Source organism: Teleopsis dalmanni, chromosome 2, assembly GCF_002237135.1.
Source record: "Teleopsis dalmanni isolate 2A chromosome 2, ASM223713v2, whole genome shotgun sequence".
NCBI lineage: Eukaryota > Metazoa > Arthropoda > Insecta > Diptera > Diopsidae > Teleopsis > Teleopsis dalmanni.
Genome location: NC_051847.1, coordinates 62,441,811 through 62,463,631, shown reverse-complemented (window position 1 = coordinate 62,463,631; position 21,821 = coordinate 62,441,811). Strand labels below are relative to the sequence as shown.

At 29.5% G+C, this 21,821-nt stretch overlaps 1 protein-coding gene across 1 annotated transcript; it reads left to right on the top strand.

Annotated features, from left to right (window-relative positions):
* Positions 1-468: 468 nt before the first annotated feature.
* LOC119674685 (eukaryotic translation initiation factor 4 gamma 2) lies at positions 469-7,233 on the top strand (the record flags this gene model as incomplete). The annotated part of the gene is made up of 5 exons (XM_038085839.1): positions 469-2,079; positions 2,181-3,109; positions 3,187-4,738; positions 4,806-4,992; positions 6,706-7,233. Coding segments are annotated over 5 exons (4,458 nt in total), but the record flags the coding sequence as incomplete, so codon positions are not given.
* Positions 7,234-21,821: the final 14,588 nt, after the last annotated feature.

The window sequence follows — 21,821 nt, the reverse complement described above, 5'->3', positions numbered from 1 at the left end:
ATAAAATTTATATGTATTTGTGTTATAAATTATTTTCAATAAAAAAAAGTTATAAAATAAAATTAATTAATAAATATTGGTGGTGTCACAAACGCGACAAAGGTTAATGTTCAATGTTATATGTATAAATTATTTTAATTAAATATATCTAATATAAATACCCTCCATATATTAATTATACACACATTTTTTATGTTACATACATATAATTTAATAAAAAATATATTTTATTTTATTTTTTTTCTCTTTTTTTTCAGATTATTGTGTTGTGTGCAAGGCATTTTGGACATTTAACATAAATTTGCAATTTACACTAAATCTAGAATATATAGACATATAGAAAAGACATATAAAAAAAATCTTAGTCAATCTTCATATATTTGTATTTTGTTACGTTATTGGTCTACGTCCTGAATTAGAATTTATTTAACACAGATTTATTAAATTTATATAAAAGTATATAGATAAACCAATTTGAAGGGTTATAAACTTCAGTCAGTTTTTTTTTTTGTGAAAGCGATTCAATTCGATACTGCCAGTAGTAACGCAAGCATAGCCAGAGAAGAAAATAAATTTCTTTTACAAGGCGCTTACGAAAAATTTGTCACCATTCCTCATTCAACGTTTGTAGATCATTTTTCACAGTCTTACGACAGTTCACGACAACGTTGGTTTGCATCCAACGAACAAAAAGCAGACATCATAGCTAACGACAGGAACGCTACAACAACCATCATTGAGGGAAGCAGTGGCACCGGTGATACTAGCATCGGCGGTAGCGGTTTGAAAATTGCAATAACGGCTCACCATAATAGTACTGAACATTTAAGTAATACTTGTAATAACAGAGGAGGAGGAGGCGGCGGCGGCGCTAGAGTCAGCTGCGGTGGCCAATCCCCACCAACACCAACTTTAGGTAAAACTTTATTGAATACCAGTGGAAATTTATTGCCAATAACAACTGCTTCTGATACGTTTAATAATTTGAAAAATCTTGTAAAAATTGATAAAGCTGCACCAGCCGCTAACAACGTTAGTAGTAGTTATCGTCCGAAAGCGAATAGTGGTTATAAGAACGGTGTTAACCATATTGGTTCACCTAAATCAAGCGAAGGTAGGCTTGTATCAAACGGTCAAATCGTTGGTAAATCTGGAGCTCGTGGCGCTTCGGCTCACTTCTCTACTGGTTTTAATAAGAATTCCGCCAAAATTCGTCAACACGATTCTGAAGTAAGCCCACGGCCTCGACGATCTTACCAGAGTGATTCGTCGTCGCCGCGTTACTATAACAAAAATAGTGACAATTTGGGTCAAGTCGGCCAAACTGGAGGTTCTGGCGTTTCATATAATAACACTGGACGATCTCTGATTAGTGAGTCTAGTGGACGTTCTGTACCGAATTCAGACGGCAGACGCAATTATCAAAACAATGATGGCGGTTATAACCGCAATGTAAACTCAATTAATGGAGGTGGTTATCGCCAACAAAACTCTCGCTTTGAAAACGGAAATGGAAATCATGGACAACAGCGGCAATATTCCGCAAACGCTGGATACAATCATTACAATAATAAGTCATATAATTCCCGAGGTTCAAATGAAAATAATGTAAACTTACGCTCATCTCAACGAGAAGACTACGGTAACAATTATCGCGATTACGAAGATACTGGACGTTCACGTTATACTGGTAATAATAACAATAATAATACTGACAGCTTAGAACGCACTAAGAACGGCAGATATAAGCCAACGGAGTCAGGCGGCTCCTCACTGCCTCCATCAGCCTTACGTCAAGGTAGTGGATTTGATAGCTACGATCGCACATCAATTGATAATAGAAATCAAAATAATCGTACACCACCAATACGTTCAGGAAATGCTGTAAATTCTGCGCCATCGTCTAATTCAACATCTTCATCATCACGTGGAATATCGCCAAATTATTTAAATACAGCACAACAGCCAGCAAAGGCTCCTACACCACCGCCCCCGTCCACTGGACGTTGGGTGCCACCATCATTACGCCCACAACATGGACTAACGCAAACTGAGAAAAATGACGTCGTCTTCAGAAAGGTAATTTTTACTTCACTTTATTTATATGGTACATATAATTTTTTCTATTTATATACTCGTACATATAATTAAATTAAAATAATTTATAATTATTTGAATAGGTTCGTGGTATCCTTAACAAATTAACTCCAGAAAAATTCCAAGAACTTAGTGATGAATTATTGAAACTTGATTTGAATACATTTGTAATTTTAAAGGGAGTAATTTTATTGATATTTGATAAAGCTTTGGATGAGCCCAAATACTCGTCTATGTATGCACAGCTTTGCAAGCGTCTATCAGAAGAAGCATTATCATTTGAAAAGGATCCAAATAGTTCAAATTCTTTCTTGCAATTATTAATTGCAGTCTGTCGGGATAAATTTAATAATCGCCTTAAACGTGATACCATTGATATCGATGCTAATCAATTTAATAGTATTAATAAATCACAATCGAGCGACGAGAATGATGCTGACGAAGAAGAACGCCGCCATTTGGCAAAACAGAGGATGTTGGGTAATGTCAAGTTCATTGGGGAACTTAATAAATTGGATATGTTATCAAAGAATGTTTTGCATCAGTGTATTATGGAATTATTGGACAAAAAGAAGAAACGTACGGCAACACCACAGGAAATGTGTGAAGATATGGAATGCCTGGCGCAATTGCTTAAAACTTGTGGCAAGAACTTGGATTCAGAACAGGGCAAAGAGCTGATGAACCATTGCTTTGAGAAATTGGAACGTCGATCAAAGTCTACTGACTTTCCACCCAGAATACGCTTCATGCTCAAAGATGTAATTGAATTGCGTGAAAACAATTGGGTTCCCCGCAAAATAGCAACCACAGAAGGTCCTGTACCAATTAAACAAATTCGTACCGATGATGATGCGATTATACGTACACCTTTCGTAAATCGAAATCGGGATATGCGCAACGATCGTGACAGTGACAGCTGGATGAATAGATTCCATTTGAATTTGCAACCTGGATTTAATGACATGTTTGGTAGTCTTAGTGTAACCGGAAGCTCTCCAATGATGTCACCGTAAGTACACAAAATTAAATAAAATTAAAATATCTTAATTTATGATTATCTAATTATTTTGCATTTGTCACCATTAGATTTGCTAATAATACATCAAACAGACAATACAATAACCGGGAAAGAAATAACCAAGGTAATAACTATAACAACCGGTTTAATAAACATAACAATCAAAATGTATTGAACAATAATCATCGTGACGATATGCGTAATGGTCAGCAAAATAATCGCGAACAAATGAATACACAATATGGTTCTGGTCAAATAAATAGCAAAGAAATCGCACCACGTTTCAAGCGTAATCTCATGTCTACCAATCAAGATGCAGTAGAAAATTTGCAAATGAGGCCAGCTGCAAATTCGCTTTTATTTAAGGCAGCTTCCCAAAACCAAAAGCTACCTGCCATGTTGCCCATTTCTACGCCACTAAGCATCGGAAGTGCTTCCAATACACATAGTGCTAACAAAGAAACGCAATTGTCCAATGCACAGTATCCAATGTTAGGTACACCAACATCGCACCTAATGAATCCTGCACGGCCATCTTCAACGCCGTCCGCAGAATATGACAACAGAAGTATGCAATCAAATATGACACCATATAATTACGAAAAGGGACTAAAGTCTACGTCCTCGTCACCAAACTTTGTGGCATCTTTAGTTAATAGTGACAAAGTGAATAGCAGTGACAACACCGTTGAAAACCATATAATGAATGATAAAAAATCAGCTGCTTCATCAACAGAACAATTAGTTACTAAGCAAGGTTCAGTTGAGAGGCAAGGGGCAGGTGCTAATAATTCTGCTAAGCAGCAAAAGAAAGACAAAGCTTTTAACAAGGATGAGGTGCTAAAGAAAACTACAAGTTTCATGAAGGAAAAATTCTTTTATGAAGTAGATAGTAGTGAAGAAGACAGTAATGAAGACGATACTCAGAATAACGAATATGGCAAACAATTAAGCGAGGTAATCGATGAATTTGTTGAGTTGAAGATACCAGAAAAATGTTTAAAAGATATTTGCATTAATTTAATAATGGATGTATTGGATAAAGCCGATGAAAAATTTTTGGACCGTGTTGTGTTATTCTTGAAAGCATTGCGTAAACAATATAAAATCAAACCAAATGTGTTTAATGAAATCTTCAAGCAAATAACGAATAAAATGAATGAACGCGAAGCTTTAAATCCACGAATCACAACATTTGTTGCATATTTGCTATGCAAAGCAGTTGGAGATGTTGGCCTAATAAAACTAAACGAAATATCAAATTACACTGACAATGGTCAACACTATCCACTCTTCCTTTTAGTCTTGCAACAATTGCATAGATCAATTGGAAAAGACTTACTTGAGGAGAAATTCCGTAATAGTAAAATTGAACTAATGAACAGTTTGCCTGAAGCAGACAGAAATAAGGCACGTCTAGCCGAAATCTTAGATGATCGCAATTTAGCTTTTCTTTATCCATTGCTTAAGGTACAAGCTGAAATGATAAAACAATTGAATTCAGATGGTAATCCAGCTGCATTTTACAAATGGATTAAAGCAAATGTTGATCTAAAACACCATAAAGAACCAGGCTTTATTAACGCACTTATGACTGTTATACTAAAACATGTAACACAGGTAATTATTATTATTTTTTTTTAATATTAAAATGTAAAGCTTACTTACGAATCTTTTATATAATTAGGAAACAAGCTTAGCTGAGGATACTGACATCAAAAAGCTTCCAGATAAGTCAGTTATTGAAAAGGAGGAAAATTTATTGCTTAAATATTGTCAAGTATTGTGCACATTCCTAAATGGAAATGTAGATTTGCAATTGGTCGCTGTATACGCACTACAAGTATTTTGCTACAACGAAAACTTTCCAAAAGGTAAGTAAAAAAAATATAAATATAATAAAATAATGAAATTACAAAATGCCGATTTAAACAATATAATAAATAAACATATTATAGATTAGGTTAGATTATAAGCAGTTTTTAATATTGTGGTAAATCATGGAGGTCTATCAAACAGATAGCATGAAAGGAATTACCAAAATGTATACATAGAATAGAATGTGGGTTAATGTACCTAGATAGTGTGAGAGTGGAGGGAGTTGTTTAAGAGGTGAGACTATAATTAAAGTCATTTGATTCCAAAGATCGATTGGAATCAAGTTAGTGTTTGAATTGTGGACACGAAAACAAATGGCCGACATCATGGGGATAGAGTTGTAGTTAGTTATTCAAGTTATTTTCTGATTCGTCAATTGTCATTATTAAAATACCGATTTCTGTTGAATTATTGATTACTGTTGATTTATTAATAAACTTTTTTTTAATGGAGTATCGATAATAATTTATAATCTTAACCTTGCAGAAGAGTGACATATCAAAAATTTTTTTTCTCGTCATTGCAGACAAAAGTTTGTTATTGTCATATTTATACTCTCGACATCATTTCTTTGTATAAACAAAGTCTTGTTATAGCTCCTACCAGTGTAGAGTCTAACAATGTGTTTTGTAATTATTATAGCTAAATGCCGACCCTAAAGCAAGTGCATATAAGGTTGACGAAATACTGTTTATTAAGGATGAGAAAGTAAATAGTGATGTTGAATCTAATCTGGATCCACATGAAGGAAGCTTGCCGACAGAGTCATAAATCAATAGTGCTCAAATTTCATTATCAGCAGATATGTTTCCTGAAATATCGGTACACTATAAATTCCAGATTCGTTGGTATATGCTATATATACTAAAATACTTCTGCTGGTTACGAACACATATTGATAGATGGTTATAGCTGTCCATAGATAAACAACTCCCCATATTAAGTAATGTTAGGAAAAAATCGATTGCTGCACAAAAAATCTTTCAGGTCGCAATGCATGCATAACATATCCATAATAATAATAATCGATACATTAACTAACTTTCATAAAGGAGTTGTGATATCTTTGAATTATCTTTTGTTGAAGATCGATTGTTTCACTCATATGGTTTCTTCAAAAACAGCTCTTCGAAATAGATTCTATAGCCTATTTTGCTTATTAATTTTAATCTTTGTGTCTGTTTTGCCAAATTTAAGTATTATTTTCTACTTATTGGTCGTAATATCTTTTAATTTTTTTTAGTTGAATTGAATGAAGTATACAAAGTTGATAACTAAACTAAGACAATACAGCATTGAGGTTTAAGTTAAGTCTATCACTTCGATCTTTAGTACCCAATTAAGTTTCCTGGATATTTTGCTTTATCGGTAGTCTTTAGTACTTTACGTGAAGAAAAGAGGGTTTTATATAGTTGCAATAAAAAATATATTAAAAAGATATAATGATAATTTAGTATTATATTATATATTAATCTTAATAACCATTTTATAATAAATATATAATAAATAAATAATATATTAGATAAATAATAAATAAGTAATAATACAGACATAATAATAAATATATAATAATAAATATATAATAATAAATATATAATAATAAATATATAATAATAAATATATAATAATAAATTTAAAATAATAATTCAATACAATTACTCTATGACATCCAATTCATTAATTTTTGTTTATTTTTTTTTTATAAATAGGAATGCTGTGCCGTTGGTTCAAATATTTATATGAAGCTGAAGTTATAGAGGAAGAGCCATTCATAACATGGAAGGATGAAATATCTGATACCTATCCAGGCAAAGGAACAGCTCTATTCCAAGTAAATACTTGGTTGACATGGTTACAAGAAGCAGAATCGGAGGATGATGACGATTAAACTCAACCGCATTCTGCAAAATTAAAGAATCTTCAATAGATTTATTTACTATAAGGCTCTTCGAAAAACAAAAAAAAATATATATATATAAAATAATATAAAGAAAAATGGTATACATAAAAATCAACTAATGGAACGTATCAGCTCAACTTTACACAACAATTGTTTTCAACTTTTGTTCTGTGTAAACGTAGACATCTAAAAATATTTGCTTTAAGTCAATTGCCAAGTGCAAAGCAAATGCTGTTTTTAAATAAAATAATTTCAATAAATGAAAATAAAACCAAACAAAAAAAAAAAAAAGGAATCGTATGACAACAAATTATCTCCATGTATTAAAAATTTGTAGTCTCATTATTTATTTTGTATAACTACTATTTAAACATGTTTTTTTTTTCATTCAAAAAATTCAAACTGAACCAAACAAATTGATCAAGCAATAAATAATTGGACTTATTTTGTAATATGTAACAAATAATGATGTATTTAGTAAAATTATAAATTCTGTAAAAACAATTTTCAATAAACACAGTAAAAATTTCTTGCAAAATCAATAGAAAAAATAATGTACTCTTCATACCTATGTTAAATTATAATGTATTTAATATAAAAGATTATTAGAAAAAAAGTACACAATACATTGGTAATCCATTTCGAACGACTATACAGAAATTTAAAAATCAATAAAGCGGAAAAATCAGCGATTCGCTAATGTGATGTGTTTTTTTTTTTTTGGATTCAGAAATAGGTCAAAGCCAAAGTTAATAGGAAAGATCGTTACAAACTTAGTTGTCCATACTGCACCACCCTACGATCAAACAAGTTCATCTGAAGCTTAATTGCTTTTTTCACATTTTCGAGTATCGAAAGTAATTAGTGATGTGGAATATGAAATCTACTTAGATATTCGAAAAAATGTGGTGACCACAAATGTTTAAATTGGTAATGTATTTATTTGTTAACAATTTCACCGCACAACTTTTTATTTTTGAATAGAATTGTGCAATTATATCTTAATTAGATTAATTTGGATATAAATTCTTTATTTAAATACTTATTTTAGTACAAGTAATCGATAGTGGAAGAAAATATTACAGTTTCCTGTAATACAATTATGACAATTGTGATATTCACAAAAACTCTTCAATGCAGTATAAACTCTCAATTTGTTGGATCCAATATTTCGAATGTATTATTGAAATGGATGTTAATATAAAATGTATTATGAAATATATTTATATATAATATATATTATAATAAAAACTACATGATTTAAAAAGTGAGGTCGTATCGCAATGTATTAATATACAGTGACAGGATAAAGATTGCATGTAAAAACATCACTTGAAAAATTACAGAAGAGTGAATATACTACCGCAGTATACCGTTTTACAGTGACAGATGGTATTAAAAAAATATTGCTTGAAATACTGAAGAACATTCGATTAAATATACGCCTCTATATCGTACTGCAATATATTGTACCGTACTTAATATTCAACTAATTTTGATTATCCGGTGAACACTAGCTACAAAAATCTTTTTAAGGCAGTCACTTTATAGCAATGTAGACCAATAATCAACGCCACTATAGGTAGTTTCGCTTAATTAGCAAAATTGTTTGGTGTGCGATTGTTTAGCGATAGTGTGTATAGTCCCAAAATTTAAAGAATTAATAATTTGAAATCAAATAAAACGGATGTGCAAAAAAAACCTTTCACTGAGGTAGGTATAGTTAGCATATAATTGACACTTATTACATATTAGTTATGTAATTATTATTATTATTAGCACAAGTTTAGCATGCTAAATAAAAATCACGAGAAATCTATTGTAATTTTTTAATGTAAGTTTGGAGCAGCAAAACTAAAAAATTTACTTTATTTTGAATATTATATTTCACAAATTTGTATTTTGATACATACATCATATTTTTGTGGATTAAATATAAACACATGCGCATATATAATGTACATGATTATATTTTTATTGTAACGGAAAAAATTGAAATGATTAAATCATTCCTATTTTCCGGTCACGCCAGGTTGGCATTGTATTTAAGAGAAGTCAGCAATAAACTTAATAAACTTTTAGATATCAGGCTTTAAAATTTAACATTTTTAAATGAAAACCACTAACAAATAGACGTGCAAGATATTAACCGTACATTCTGTAATTAAAGTAAAAATTACATTGGAAATGGGTGCAGTTTTTTTTGATAATGTATTCAATTTAAGTCTAAAACTCGGAAAAGTTTAAAATACTTGACTCCACTATCCATATCTTTTACGACATTATGTAATAAATATTCTCAAAATATTTCAAGCCTAATGAGAAACCACTTCTATTATTTGTTATGCAAATATTATAATATTATATAGAGTTTTAGCAATTTTCATAAATGATGCAAATAAAAATCTAAAATAAATAAAATAATATTTAAATAATAAAATAACAATATATATTAAATTTTCACAATGGTAACACCTAATTTACCTAATTTGTATCTAATTTACTCTACTCAAAATTCTGGTAAATACCAACATTCGCTGCCATACCGACAAAATTTATTATTCTCTCAATTTACTATCAATTTACATGAACTCGCATACGACCTAAATATTTTTGCAAACAAACCACATATAAATGATTTGTACTCGGTATTCACATTTCAAAGTAATCGAATGATTTCCTTTAATATCATTAGCAAATTGTAAACAATTATTGCTTTATATTATTTGTGCATAAAAACAAAAATTATTGAAATATGGAAGAAAAGCTTGAAAATATCAAAACATCCAAGTCCACATTTAAGTCTAGTGCAGGTTTTATTGAAGTTGGTGAAAGAAAAATCATTTTACGTGTACTTAAAATGGGTCGTGCCACTTTGCTCTTCATAAACAACACCCAACCGGAAATTATTGACCAAATGGCACTGGCAATGTGTATGCGGAATAGTAATGAAATTGTGTCCACTGCAATACTAGGAGATGAATTAGAGTCACAGAGTTTTGCAGAAAAATTATGTAAACGCTTTGGACGTCCTTTCTATGTCAGCTACAATATTCAAGCGGATCGTTTAAACCGTGCACTCTTAGATCAAAACATAATGGAATATATACGCAATCATGAATCGGAATTTATTTGAGGACCGAACAAGTCTAATTAGAAGTAAAATGTTTATAAAAATTTTTTTAGTTTAAAAATAAAATAAAATCAAACCTATTTATAGAAAATACTGCTCTAAATATTGTAATAATTTATTAATAAACTGTCACGGTGACGTCGTGGAGGGTCATTCATGGAGATTGCATTTTGGTACTATTTTTGATCGCTTCTCGTAGGGTTTTAGTTGAGACCCCACAGAGTTTATGCTATGCGGATGCATGCTAATGTTCCAATCATTTGCAATGTTGTGTAGGCCGCGAGAAAGTCGCATTAGTTTTTTATTCATTTTTGCTGTGTCATTGTTGTGCTTTTAAGTATTTGCGCGCGTGTTTTAAAACTATTAGCACGTTTTGAAAAAATTATTCTCATTTGTTATGATTCCTAATTATCGTGACACTTGGCAACAGGTATAGTTTTTAACAAAATATATGATTCAATAATATGACAAGACATTTTAATTGGTTAGCATTAAGTTAATACGGATACAATTTCATCCAATGAAGTGATTCAATTTCCAATTATAACATAATTTTTGTTTTTTTTATTAATAAAAAATAATTTAATAATTTTTCTTTAAATTCACAACAATTTGTTTTTTGGAAAACAATTTTTTGCAATTTGTGACGCTAATAAAACATAAATTATTAACTATGCGGTCATATATTTACAGTTCTTGAATTTAATAAGTAATGATGACTATTGAAAAAAAAATATTTTTCAGCATGATGTGCAAATTTTAAAATAATCGCTACTGCTGATAAAAATACTAAATCTTTAATAATATACCTATTAGTTAATACTAGCCTTCATGCATTTTAATCTGCTTCTCTAATGACATCGTAACCTAGTAGTGGAGTAAAATGTTAATGCTTTTCGTCTTCTTTAAGAATAATAGTTTTTCTGCACCAAGAACGGGCTATACTTAATTATATTTTTATGTTCTAGTAGAAAATATATAAAATTAATATTAGTGAAGATTTTATAAATACTTGAAAACCAGAAAATTTTATTTAGTTTTTACATTTAACTGCATTTGACCTTTAGGTTATCACAGAGCAACGTAATTACATACATATGTGTAATGTTAGTAGTCTACGAATAAATATTTTTCTTACAACTGTTTTTATAATATATTTATTATAATCTTGATAGAATAAATAGTGATCTTAATATTGGATAAGATGAATATAATGATCGAAATAATTGTATATTAATGAAGCTTTTTGATTAAATAACATGGAAATAATCATTTACGCTATCATAAATTATATGACATAATTTCATCGTAGATTAGGTACAAATCGGTGTGATTAGTGATTCAGTAAATTATATTCTAAAGGCTGTGAACACATATGTATATATCACGATAAAGTAACCAAGAGGACCATGTTGTTGTTGGTACACCCGCAGGAATCCGCAGGAAAGCAGATAATATGGAAGGTTTACAAATAGATAAGTTAGAATGTGGATAGGTGATGATTGAGAGAGGGGGGGGTGGGAGGAACATGGAGAAGGAGTGAACTGCAGATAGTTAGGATTTCAATTGAAATCAACCTGGGTCCAGACGGAGGAACCAAGAGAGCTATTTATAAGCATGCTATTACTTAATAGCTGGAAATTTTTAAAATTGCTAACTATTTAAAGCTTTTAGACAGAATTACAGTAGTACATTCCAGATTTAGAGTAAAGAGGTCGATACTCTGTTGGTACCGCATTGAACAACTATTAAATTATTTAACAACTAAAAACTATTGTTTTTTATATAATTTTATTTCATTTATTTTTTCCCTTTTATTTATTTTTATCGTTTTTTCTTTTCTTATTCTTACTTTGGCGCTGAAGTTGTTATTCCAGAGCGTGAGCGTCACTTATATATAGATTACGGATAGTATTATTTGCATTATTTATTTATTAATGTATTAGGCAGTAATGAATGAAAAACATATTTTTTTGATCTATAATCACTAAAGGATAATAGTATGTCTGCAAATTCTAGGGAATAATAAAGTTTGTATATTTACGAATTTTTCCAAGGCTCAGGGCAAAGTGGCTTTCATAAATTCTTCACGTCGAATCTATGGTAGTCGTAGTCCAATACTCGACTATGGTACTGAATTATACACTTTATTAGCAGTAATTAACTTTTGAAAAGATTTACACTAAATAAATAGATTTTAGGAAGCTGGATCATTATACATATTTCACAATAAATTATTGGAAGAAACGTTATTGCTATGTTAAATTAAAATAATTGATACTTAAATTAGCGCTTATATATCTGATGTCAAATTCGTACTGAACATGGGTACTGCTTTAGCAAAATTTTAATCCCTTTTAATTCACTCTTCCCCCTTGTTAGCGAAAAAGGAGCAAAGGTCTTACCCACTCCCTCTCTTCATATGCTTATATGACTATATATATAATTCTTGTATTAGTTGAAGTTTCCTTATTATTATTTATATGAGCAACTATCTATTACATTTAGTAAGTCTGGAAAATAAGGAATTTATTATTCTTAATTAAATTGCCCTTTTAATATTTATTCAAACCAATATTTATTATTATCATATAAACAATACTTAGTAATATTATTTTATTTAAATATTTAGTAAATTCAAATTAATTGAATTTATCTCAATGCAAAACACTTGAATCCATAACTCTAAGTGTTAGATAACTGATGAATATATGCTACTCGATGTTGTACGTCTGCTTACTTTTGTATTCTTTTAAGATATAGACATTGCTCTTTTAAAGTCATTCAATAGCTTGGTATTCATCGTATGTTTCACCCACGCACATCAATTCATTAACATGGTCGTTAATAGATCTCTCTTACAGGTCTCATTTATGTTTCGGCCTGTGTGTTTATATATTCATGGATCTTGTGAAGATTTAATTACTTGGCAGAGATATGATAAGACTACCCTCGTTATTAACATAACAACCACCCTCTTTTATAGGTCTCAGTTATGTCTCGGCCTGTGTGTTTATATTTTTACGGATCTTGTGAAGATTTAATGACTTGGTAGAGATATGATAAGACCATATGTTTCGCAAATTCGACTTTAGAGTTTCGATTATATAATTGAATCTATATCTGTAAAAACTGTTAAGGTGAATTGTAGAGTTAAATTTAGTGGAAAAATTTAAAATCTTTATAATCAAAAATAAAGCTATTTTACATTTTAAAACTACGGTATAAGTTATGCCTATTTTTAGTACCTATCATTTTTTAAGTAAATAAATTGATTTAATAGATAATGAAGTATCTTTTATCAGATATACATATCAATTTTTAATATTTAAAATATTACAATAGAGACAACAAACTATAAAAAACATAATAAATATACTCCTGAGCTTAGTACCTATGTTTATATGTTTGTAGCTGAGGGAAAGCGTGTAGATAGATGCACTATAAGTATCAAAAATTTGTCAAAATTTTCTGTAATTTTTTATATAGTTCTAAACTATAACATGAGGAAAGCCTGCGTTTATTATCATATTTAATAAATATTTTTATTCAATAGATAATAATGTTTTTTTTGCATGATACACATAAAATTATCTCTATAAGAACATGAATGACTTCTAAATTACTTAATTATGAATAAATTAAAATAGAGAGAACATAACCTATAATACAATAGATATATATACAAATATCCTTGAGTTTAATTCAGGTGCCCACCTAATCAGTAGTAACATGTGCGAGCGAGCGACAAGACAATAATCACGTAAATAAATAAACATCTTTTATCGAAGTTTACCAAGTTCGTTTACTTTATTGGATAGTCTATTTTTAGACCCCATCGGTGTTTTTTGACATCATAATTGAAGAGCAAGCCCGGCAACAACAACAAAAAACAGTTTCATTTGTTTGTTTTGATTTGAAACACGAGTTTGATTTTATAATCGCTGAATCACACTTATTGTGATAATTATGCGTCTAGACGAGATATTGTCGGTAATATTAATTTATTAACCCAAACAACTTTAGTACAAACACACAAAAAAAAAACTACAATATTTTAATAAAGAAAAAATTCCAAAATATTAATAAAAAAAATAAAACAACAAAATATATAAAAACGGTATTAATTTTTAATGCCCTTAATTTTTTTTTTTTATTTGATAGAAAAATAATAATAAACTTACACTCAGTAATATCGACTTTTATCATAAGATTTTGTTTACTACCAACGTCAACTGTAGAACTTTTGACCCCGATTTTTTAAAGTGCAATTTAAATTCTTGGAATACTAATCTAGTATCAGTGTTATCAAATTTTAATTCATTGATTTGAAATAATCACAATTGTATATCGAATCTTTTTTTTGCAATAAAACATAATTGTTGTTGAACTACTCAAGTACCCTATTAGTGATATATAGCTTGCCTCAACTCTAGTGGCCGTTAGACCATAACATATGTGTAGCACCAAACTTAAGTAGCGAAGAATAAAGACGCCTAATGAGATAAGGCTTACTTCCATTAAAGTTCGACCATATAATATATGGAACACGCTTAAACAATAAAATATGTTCTGAGTAGAAAAAAATATTTAGCACACACTTTTAAATATAATTTAACAGCTATAAAACAGGGAGTTATTTCATTATCCTTATTTCTGTTTATCCGTAATACTATACTCTAAAATCTCCCAATTGTCGCTGCTTGGTTTTTTACATCTATCTTCGGCTCTTCTTTTTTGTTCGATACTTTATTCTTAGAAAGCATATCAGCATAAAACCTTCCCACCAAAGTCCCACAAGCCTTGTTCAGGCTACTGGGTCTTATGCTAAGAATGGTAGGATTATAAAAAAGGTTTTGTTTTTTGTAATAATTGGAAATGATTTAAACCTCTGATAAAATTTTAATATATTGAAACTATATTTCAAAGAATGGCGAGAGAATTTCAGTGGAAGCAATATAAATTCTATAATACTTCAAGTCAAAGTATTATAGATCAATACAATCAATACGAAAATGAGATGAAAATCTATATTATGGTGTGAATGCTTAGAATTTATATAATTAAAGAAGTAGAAACAAACATGTATTAAAAGTATACTCCATAGAACGAGTACTATATAAAGTAATATGGAGTAAGAATATTACTTACTTCGCCATAAGAAAGCACAGAAACTGGAGAGGTATCAATATTAGTATTTGAATGAACCCAGAAGAAAGTACATTATTACGTAAAATGTCTGAGGTGGACTACGGAATCTAGTGAAATATCTGAGAAGTATATAATAGGATAGTTTTAAAATATTTAAACCCAAATTTAAAAATAAAGAATTGTATTTATCCTTTAGATACTAACCTTTTGATATATTAAAAGATTGTTCTCATTGTTTTTATATATTGGGTTAAGACTCTCCAGATATTTTCTAAACAAATTAAGTGCGATATATTTCCTAGAGGTCTAGGTTCATTTAAGCCAGAAAGCATGGATATGCCACCGATGGACGGGGATTATGTGGAGGGGGTGGTGGTTTACATTCGAATATTAATAATTTTTTTTAATATTCTTTTATTTTTAGTGCTGTTAATTTGCTCTTTTGTTGTAGACCATTCATAGCTTATTCCTTAATAATATTTTTTATTGAAAAATAAAAAGAAGCAAAACTAAATTTAGATTGTAAGGAGTCTAAAGTTTATAATCCCTCTCTTTTTTCTTTTAACATATAATTAATATGACGTATTTTTATTTTAATGTATATAATAATATTATATTATATAAATAATAATAGCATATTTTCTATAATAAAATTTATTAAACCAAGATACTATTATAGACTTGTTCCATAGATTTTGTTTTTCCGATAAATACATAAATATTCCATAAAAATTTCTTGAATATTGTATATATTGAATATTGAATATATTGAATAGCTCATTTCTACCCAATTCAAGACTAAAAATTATTGTTCCTTCCTGACTCACCATTCATTTCCATAAATTCAATATCCATTAATACTCGTATTATCACGTGTTATTGGCATGTTCCCACTGAACACTCCAATCAAGCATGCTTACATTTTATTATAGCGCATTATGACAATAAATATTAAATTATTTTTAACCAGACTAGAAGACAACATTGGCTTTTGTCTTTAAAAAAAAAATAATAATAATAAAACTACATTTTGGACTTTATACGTCTAGCCAATCATGAGTACTGTTGCCATGGATCTTTCATTAAAACTTCGTTTTGATAACACATGCAGTATGCGATGCGATAGACGAAAGTCCTTGCTTCTTGTTTTTTCCTATTGTCGTAGTTTATGCATTATACCATTCTAAAAAAAAAAGCAATTGACCCACGAATTTTGCATATGCTTAAGCAAAAGACTGAAGCATCTCTTATCAATTCGGTACTTATTAGTATTCTTATCGGGACCTCATTCTAAGTGCACACAGACCCACTAACGAACCGCTTTAGACAAGATTTCAAATTCGCTGTCTATCTAATACTTGGTCTCGAATAATCATAGTATACATATGTTATGTACGTGCACATAAAATTTTGGGTACGTTTTTGTTTACACGGATTTTTTGAAAATCTTTAATAATTCCATAATTGTGTACTTTGTATTTTGTGGAACAAGCTATACTAGTATATACCCAAAGCGATGCTTTCAAGTTTCTTATCTCGAACGTTCAAGATGTTGCGACTGTTCGCATGTGGCCGGTTTGTGCTGATTGTGCCCGACAAAAAGATAAGGAATTGTAGCCAGTCAGATTTAATGTCTCAATAATGCATTATGGCAAAATAATTCTATTTAATGGTTTATTTTTAATTCTCTGTACATGGGGAGTATATCGCTTAAAGGCAAGCAAAGTTCAATATTATAATATTATATATTGGAAAAATCCGGTTTTTTTTAAATTAGCTGGATTGATCGTAGACTACTTACTATATATTGCATGTATGTATATGTATATGGCTATATTTGTATTCGTATACATATATTCGTTTTTGTTTCGGTTTTCTTGTAAAATTTGTAAAAATTAATTTTTGTTTTTTTTTGTTTTTTGCTTTTTTTAATCAAAAAGAAAAATAAATATTTATTGCATCAGACAGTGTCGACGTAAGTGCCCATTCATTCATGGAATATTTTGAAAGTATTCGATAAGATAACTATTATCCATATCGATGGGTGACACGCAAACGTCTACCGATTATTACAATACTTGCATATTGTTGTTGTAATTAATTTCTACATTACACATGAGACGTTCTGGACTTACTTGACTTCCGCCAAAATTTCTAAGAGATAAGGTTGTTTATATATCTATTTCATTGTAATGAAAACGATAGGTATATCTAAAGGGTTTGATTTAATAGCGCAATAAATAGTTAACAGTGAGCGATAATATACATTAGTTAACGTTGCCAATATTCAATTTGTACCATATAAAGTTCCCTTGAAATAATGTTTATTTTCAATTTTATGACATGCCATTGATATAATCTATTATTATTGTTCAATATTAGTTATACCAATTTATTATGTAAAAGAAATTATGTGTCTATAAGGTTGAATAAAAAAACATAAGCCATATAATATTAAATATATTTATTTTAGAATTTGTAGTGATTTTGGCATTCGATATATTGAATTTTTAAAATAGTCTAAGTAACCCAATATGAATAAATTGTTCAGATATCTGAAGAGCATTATCACACATTGTAAAATGTTTATATAAAGAATACCTTAAGACATAGATATGATTATACCTAAGAATTCCTAAGAAAGGTATTCGTTGGTTTCTATACATACTCATTTCCTCGATGAAGAGAGACAATTGAAAGAGACCCTTTTGAAGCAATTGCATTTGTAAATATTACATTTGTAAGCAATTTTTGAAGAAACTTACCATATAGTTATGAAGATACCTTAGTAAGATATTCTTTAGTCTCTGTATATACTCGTTTCCTCGATAGAGAGAGTTAATTAAAGAAAAGTCCTCCAAAGCAGTTGCATTTGTAAATGTTACATTTGTTAGTAATTTTTGAAGAGACTTGATACCATATAGGTATAAAGATACCTTAGTAAGGTATTCTTTAGTCTCTATATATACTCGTTTCCTCGATAGAGAGAGACAATTAAAGAAAAGTCATCTGAAGCAGTTGCATTTGTAAATTTTACATTTGTTTCCAGTTTTAGAAGAGATTTGATGCATTGTTATATCCATTTTTGTAGAATATAATAGATTCTAACTTAAAATTAATTTTGGATATTATTTTGTAGTATTTTGTATATACTTAAGACATTTATTTATTAAGATTATAATATTAGTATATACCATATAAGCAGAAAAGCAGCCGAGTTAGCGATTAACGTGCTGAAACCCATACAACTAAAGAAACCCTTGACTAAAGAATCGAAGGACTGTATGAATGTAGATATCTTTTTTACTTCTAGTATGTTTCCGCTAGCGTCGTTAGACCAGTTAATTTACTTGAGATTGCTTAAATTACTCGAATCTCAAGAACATTACATTAAAATACATAATGCTATGATTGAGTATGATTGAGTGGTAAATAAAACTATAATCAATTTAATATTTTATAAAAAAGTAGCCCCAAAGTAAGTTTCTGACTACGTCTGATTATAAGAGTGTTCATTTAGTAATTATACTTTTGGTTACATTATAGCATGGGCAAAAAAGATTTCAACAACATTTGAACTATTTTTAGTTAAGGTAATTCTGGTATCTTATATTAATATTAATTCTAATTGTATTGTTGAAAAACAAAATTTACTTTTAAAAGTTCTTTTTTTAATACTTTCAATAAAAACCTGGAATCTTAAAGACGTAGTGGGTATACAATCTATTTCAAGCACATCATTGATCTTTGAAGAAATACGAGTATTCAAGATTTAAGACAGCTATTTTAAATCTAGGTATTCATGAAGTGTTTAAGGATTGAATAATATATGTGTTCGGTACAGAAGAGATGATAAAATCTATTCCAGTTATATACCTTTATCAAACTGTTTTTTGGGTTCGCAAAAATATTTGCGTTAGATTTGGATTTTAAAGAAGTTTTTAAGGATTGGATATGAAATTCATTTGAAAAATAGATATATATAAGAAACAGTTTGTCAAGAGAAAAATAAAGAAGTCTATTTCAGATAAATATTTAAAAAAATTTTCAACTGAAAGATAAGTAAGTCATTTATTTCACATTATGAATTTAAAGTTTTCAATATACTGAGCAGAATGATATAAGATTAGCATATTCTATCTCTAGAGCTGTGAAACCTTTATATATTTATTCGGATACAACCTTCGCTTATACAGAGAAAGCAGGGGTACAATACGAGGTCTCTTTCTCCTTTAGATTGGTGAACAGGTGAACAGAAGTAATGTTTGACAGTTATCGGTAACTCATGTAAACATTATTAAGTAAAAGCTTGTGTAACTAGCGGATTGCTTTAAGTCATTCTGTGGGTTATTCCAATTCTAATGAAACAGAACAAAAGCTATAAATTTAATGCGTTCTTACGTTGATTATATCAAATTGGTCACAGTTAAACTTTCTAACTCGTTAGCTAGCACTTAGAGATTGATGTGGGTTGTTTACTATTTCCTTTTATAGATTCTCGCATTTGCAGAGATACATGAGGGGAAAGCTTATATAATGGCGTTTTGATTTCAGTAATTAAAAATAGAGAATATTTATTGAAAAACCATTAAGTACACTTGAATATGGACAGTTTAAAAGTTGGTTATATTTCTTTTGATAACAAACACTTTAATTTTATTTACTATATAATCTTAAAGAAATATATATAAAGAATATAAAATATCTAACGTTTTCAATATCACAATCTTTCATATATAGATACCTTTTAGGACCCATTTCACAAACGTAACATAAATCTTAATACTAACTTCAGTTATACAATCAAGTCATTAAGCCAATCTGTATGTATGGCTTACAGCTATATGGCAATGCCTGTACGTCAAATGTAGAAATCCTGCGAAGAGCTCAAGCATAGATTCTAAGAATGATAACTGGTGCACCCTGGTATATCAGAAATGAAAACATATATAACATATAAAACTATGTGAATCCGTTGGCTAGACCTCTTGCTAATAGACTGAAACGAAATAATAGACCCGCCATACTGCTTTCCTAAAGATCACCCTGATTAATTCAACTTATACGATATCTGATAAATAAGCCCTGGCTACTTATTCAGGGGTCCCTTCAAATAATTTACAAATCATTATATATTTCATAGTTTGTAATGTAATAGTTTGTTTATGTAAAAAAATTTGTAATGTAATGTTATTAGTCTTTACGATTCTAAAACTTATAGTTAGGCTTTAATTTAAAACGATTCAATAAAGATATATTGTTAAATAATATAAAATATTATATATTAAAACAAAATATTGTTTTGAGTTTATAATTTACGGCTGTGAAATTGTTTCTAAGAGTCTTAAAACGTACTCATATATATAAAAGATTGTCTTATTGAAGATGTTGGATATTTAGGACCTTTTTATGGCCTAAATGAGATTATACTTTGAATTAAATTAAATCGCTAGAATGATATGAATAAATATTAACGCTTTTATTAATAGCCAGTATATTCCTATGTAAAATGTGAGATACTATTAGCTTTTTAGGTAAAAGTCAAAACAAAAGATGTTGTTATGCGAACAGAAGCCACCCCAGCTTTAACTCAATAACAACATCCGAGAATCAATGGACGAAAAAGGACCCAAGTAGTTTCGTGGTCTACTTCGACTAATCCTTCACTTCAGTGGGGCCACTTGTTGGACAGTGCGCTGTCCCAATGTCCCACCATATATATATAATAGTTGTTCGGCTTTTAGTGAAACATAATTAATTAATAATTAAGAAATGGAAATACTCTTAACTTTTTAGTTAATAGTCGGCTTTTACTGAAATAGAGACTTTGATGTATAATTAAAAATGGGTAAAACCTTAAATTTATAACCAAAACATCACTATTACACACTTTGGGCAATGTTGACTTTGCATTACTTCAAATATATGATCGTCTCGGATATAGAAACATGGATTTTATACGTACAAGTTACGTACGCGAATTAGTATTTAAACAAACTTCTATATATAGCATTTATAAAATAAGCATATAGCGATTATATTTTATATGAGTTGAAGCACTCGAAAGAATGTTAATCAAATAAGAATTATAAAATTTAAAAAAAAACTTTTCTAATTTTAAAGTGTCACTTCCTAACTAAGCCATTATTTTCGTCTGAGTACGTTGTAAATATACACGTATGGACTTTAATTTTAAACAAAAGTAAACACAGACTACCTGATAAGATTTTTTTTTCTAATAGTGTATAAAAATTTCTCTGAATAGAAAAGAAAAAAATATCAAATTGTAAAAAATGGAAACATGTGAGCCAATTACTGGTATAAATGATTGCGCAAAAATAGAACATGGAACAATGCGGCAGTCTTGTGTTGTTCCATAAATGTCTTATCAAAGTCTCTCCTCGTGCGAGTAAGTCTACAGTAGATCGACTGCAGAAAACTAACAAAGTTTTGCACTCCTCTCTGCGTGAACCGAAGCACAGAGCCATGCGTAAATTGTGATTATGGCATGTTAATTAGATATTTCAAGATGAATTTTGACTTTGACACACCAATTTTTGTCACATAAACGAGTTCTGCAATATTGGTAAAGTACAAAGTACGCAGACAGCAGTTTAGCGGTTTAGAGGTTTAGAAACGTG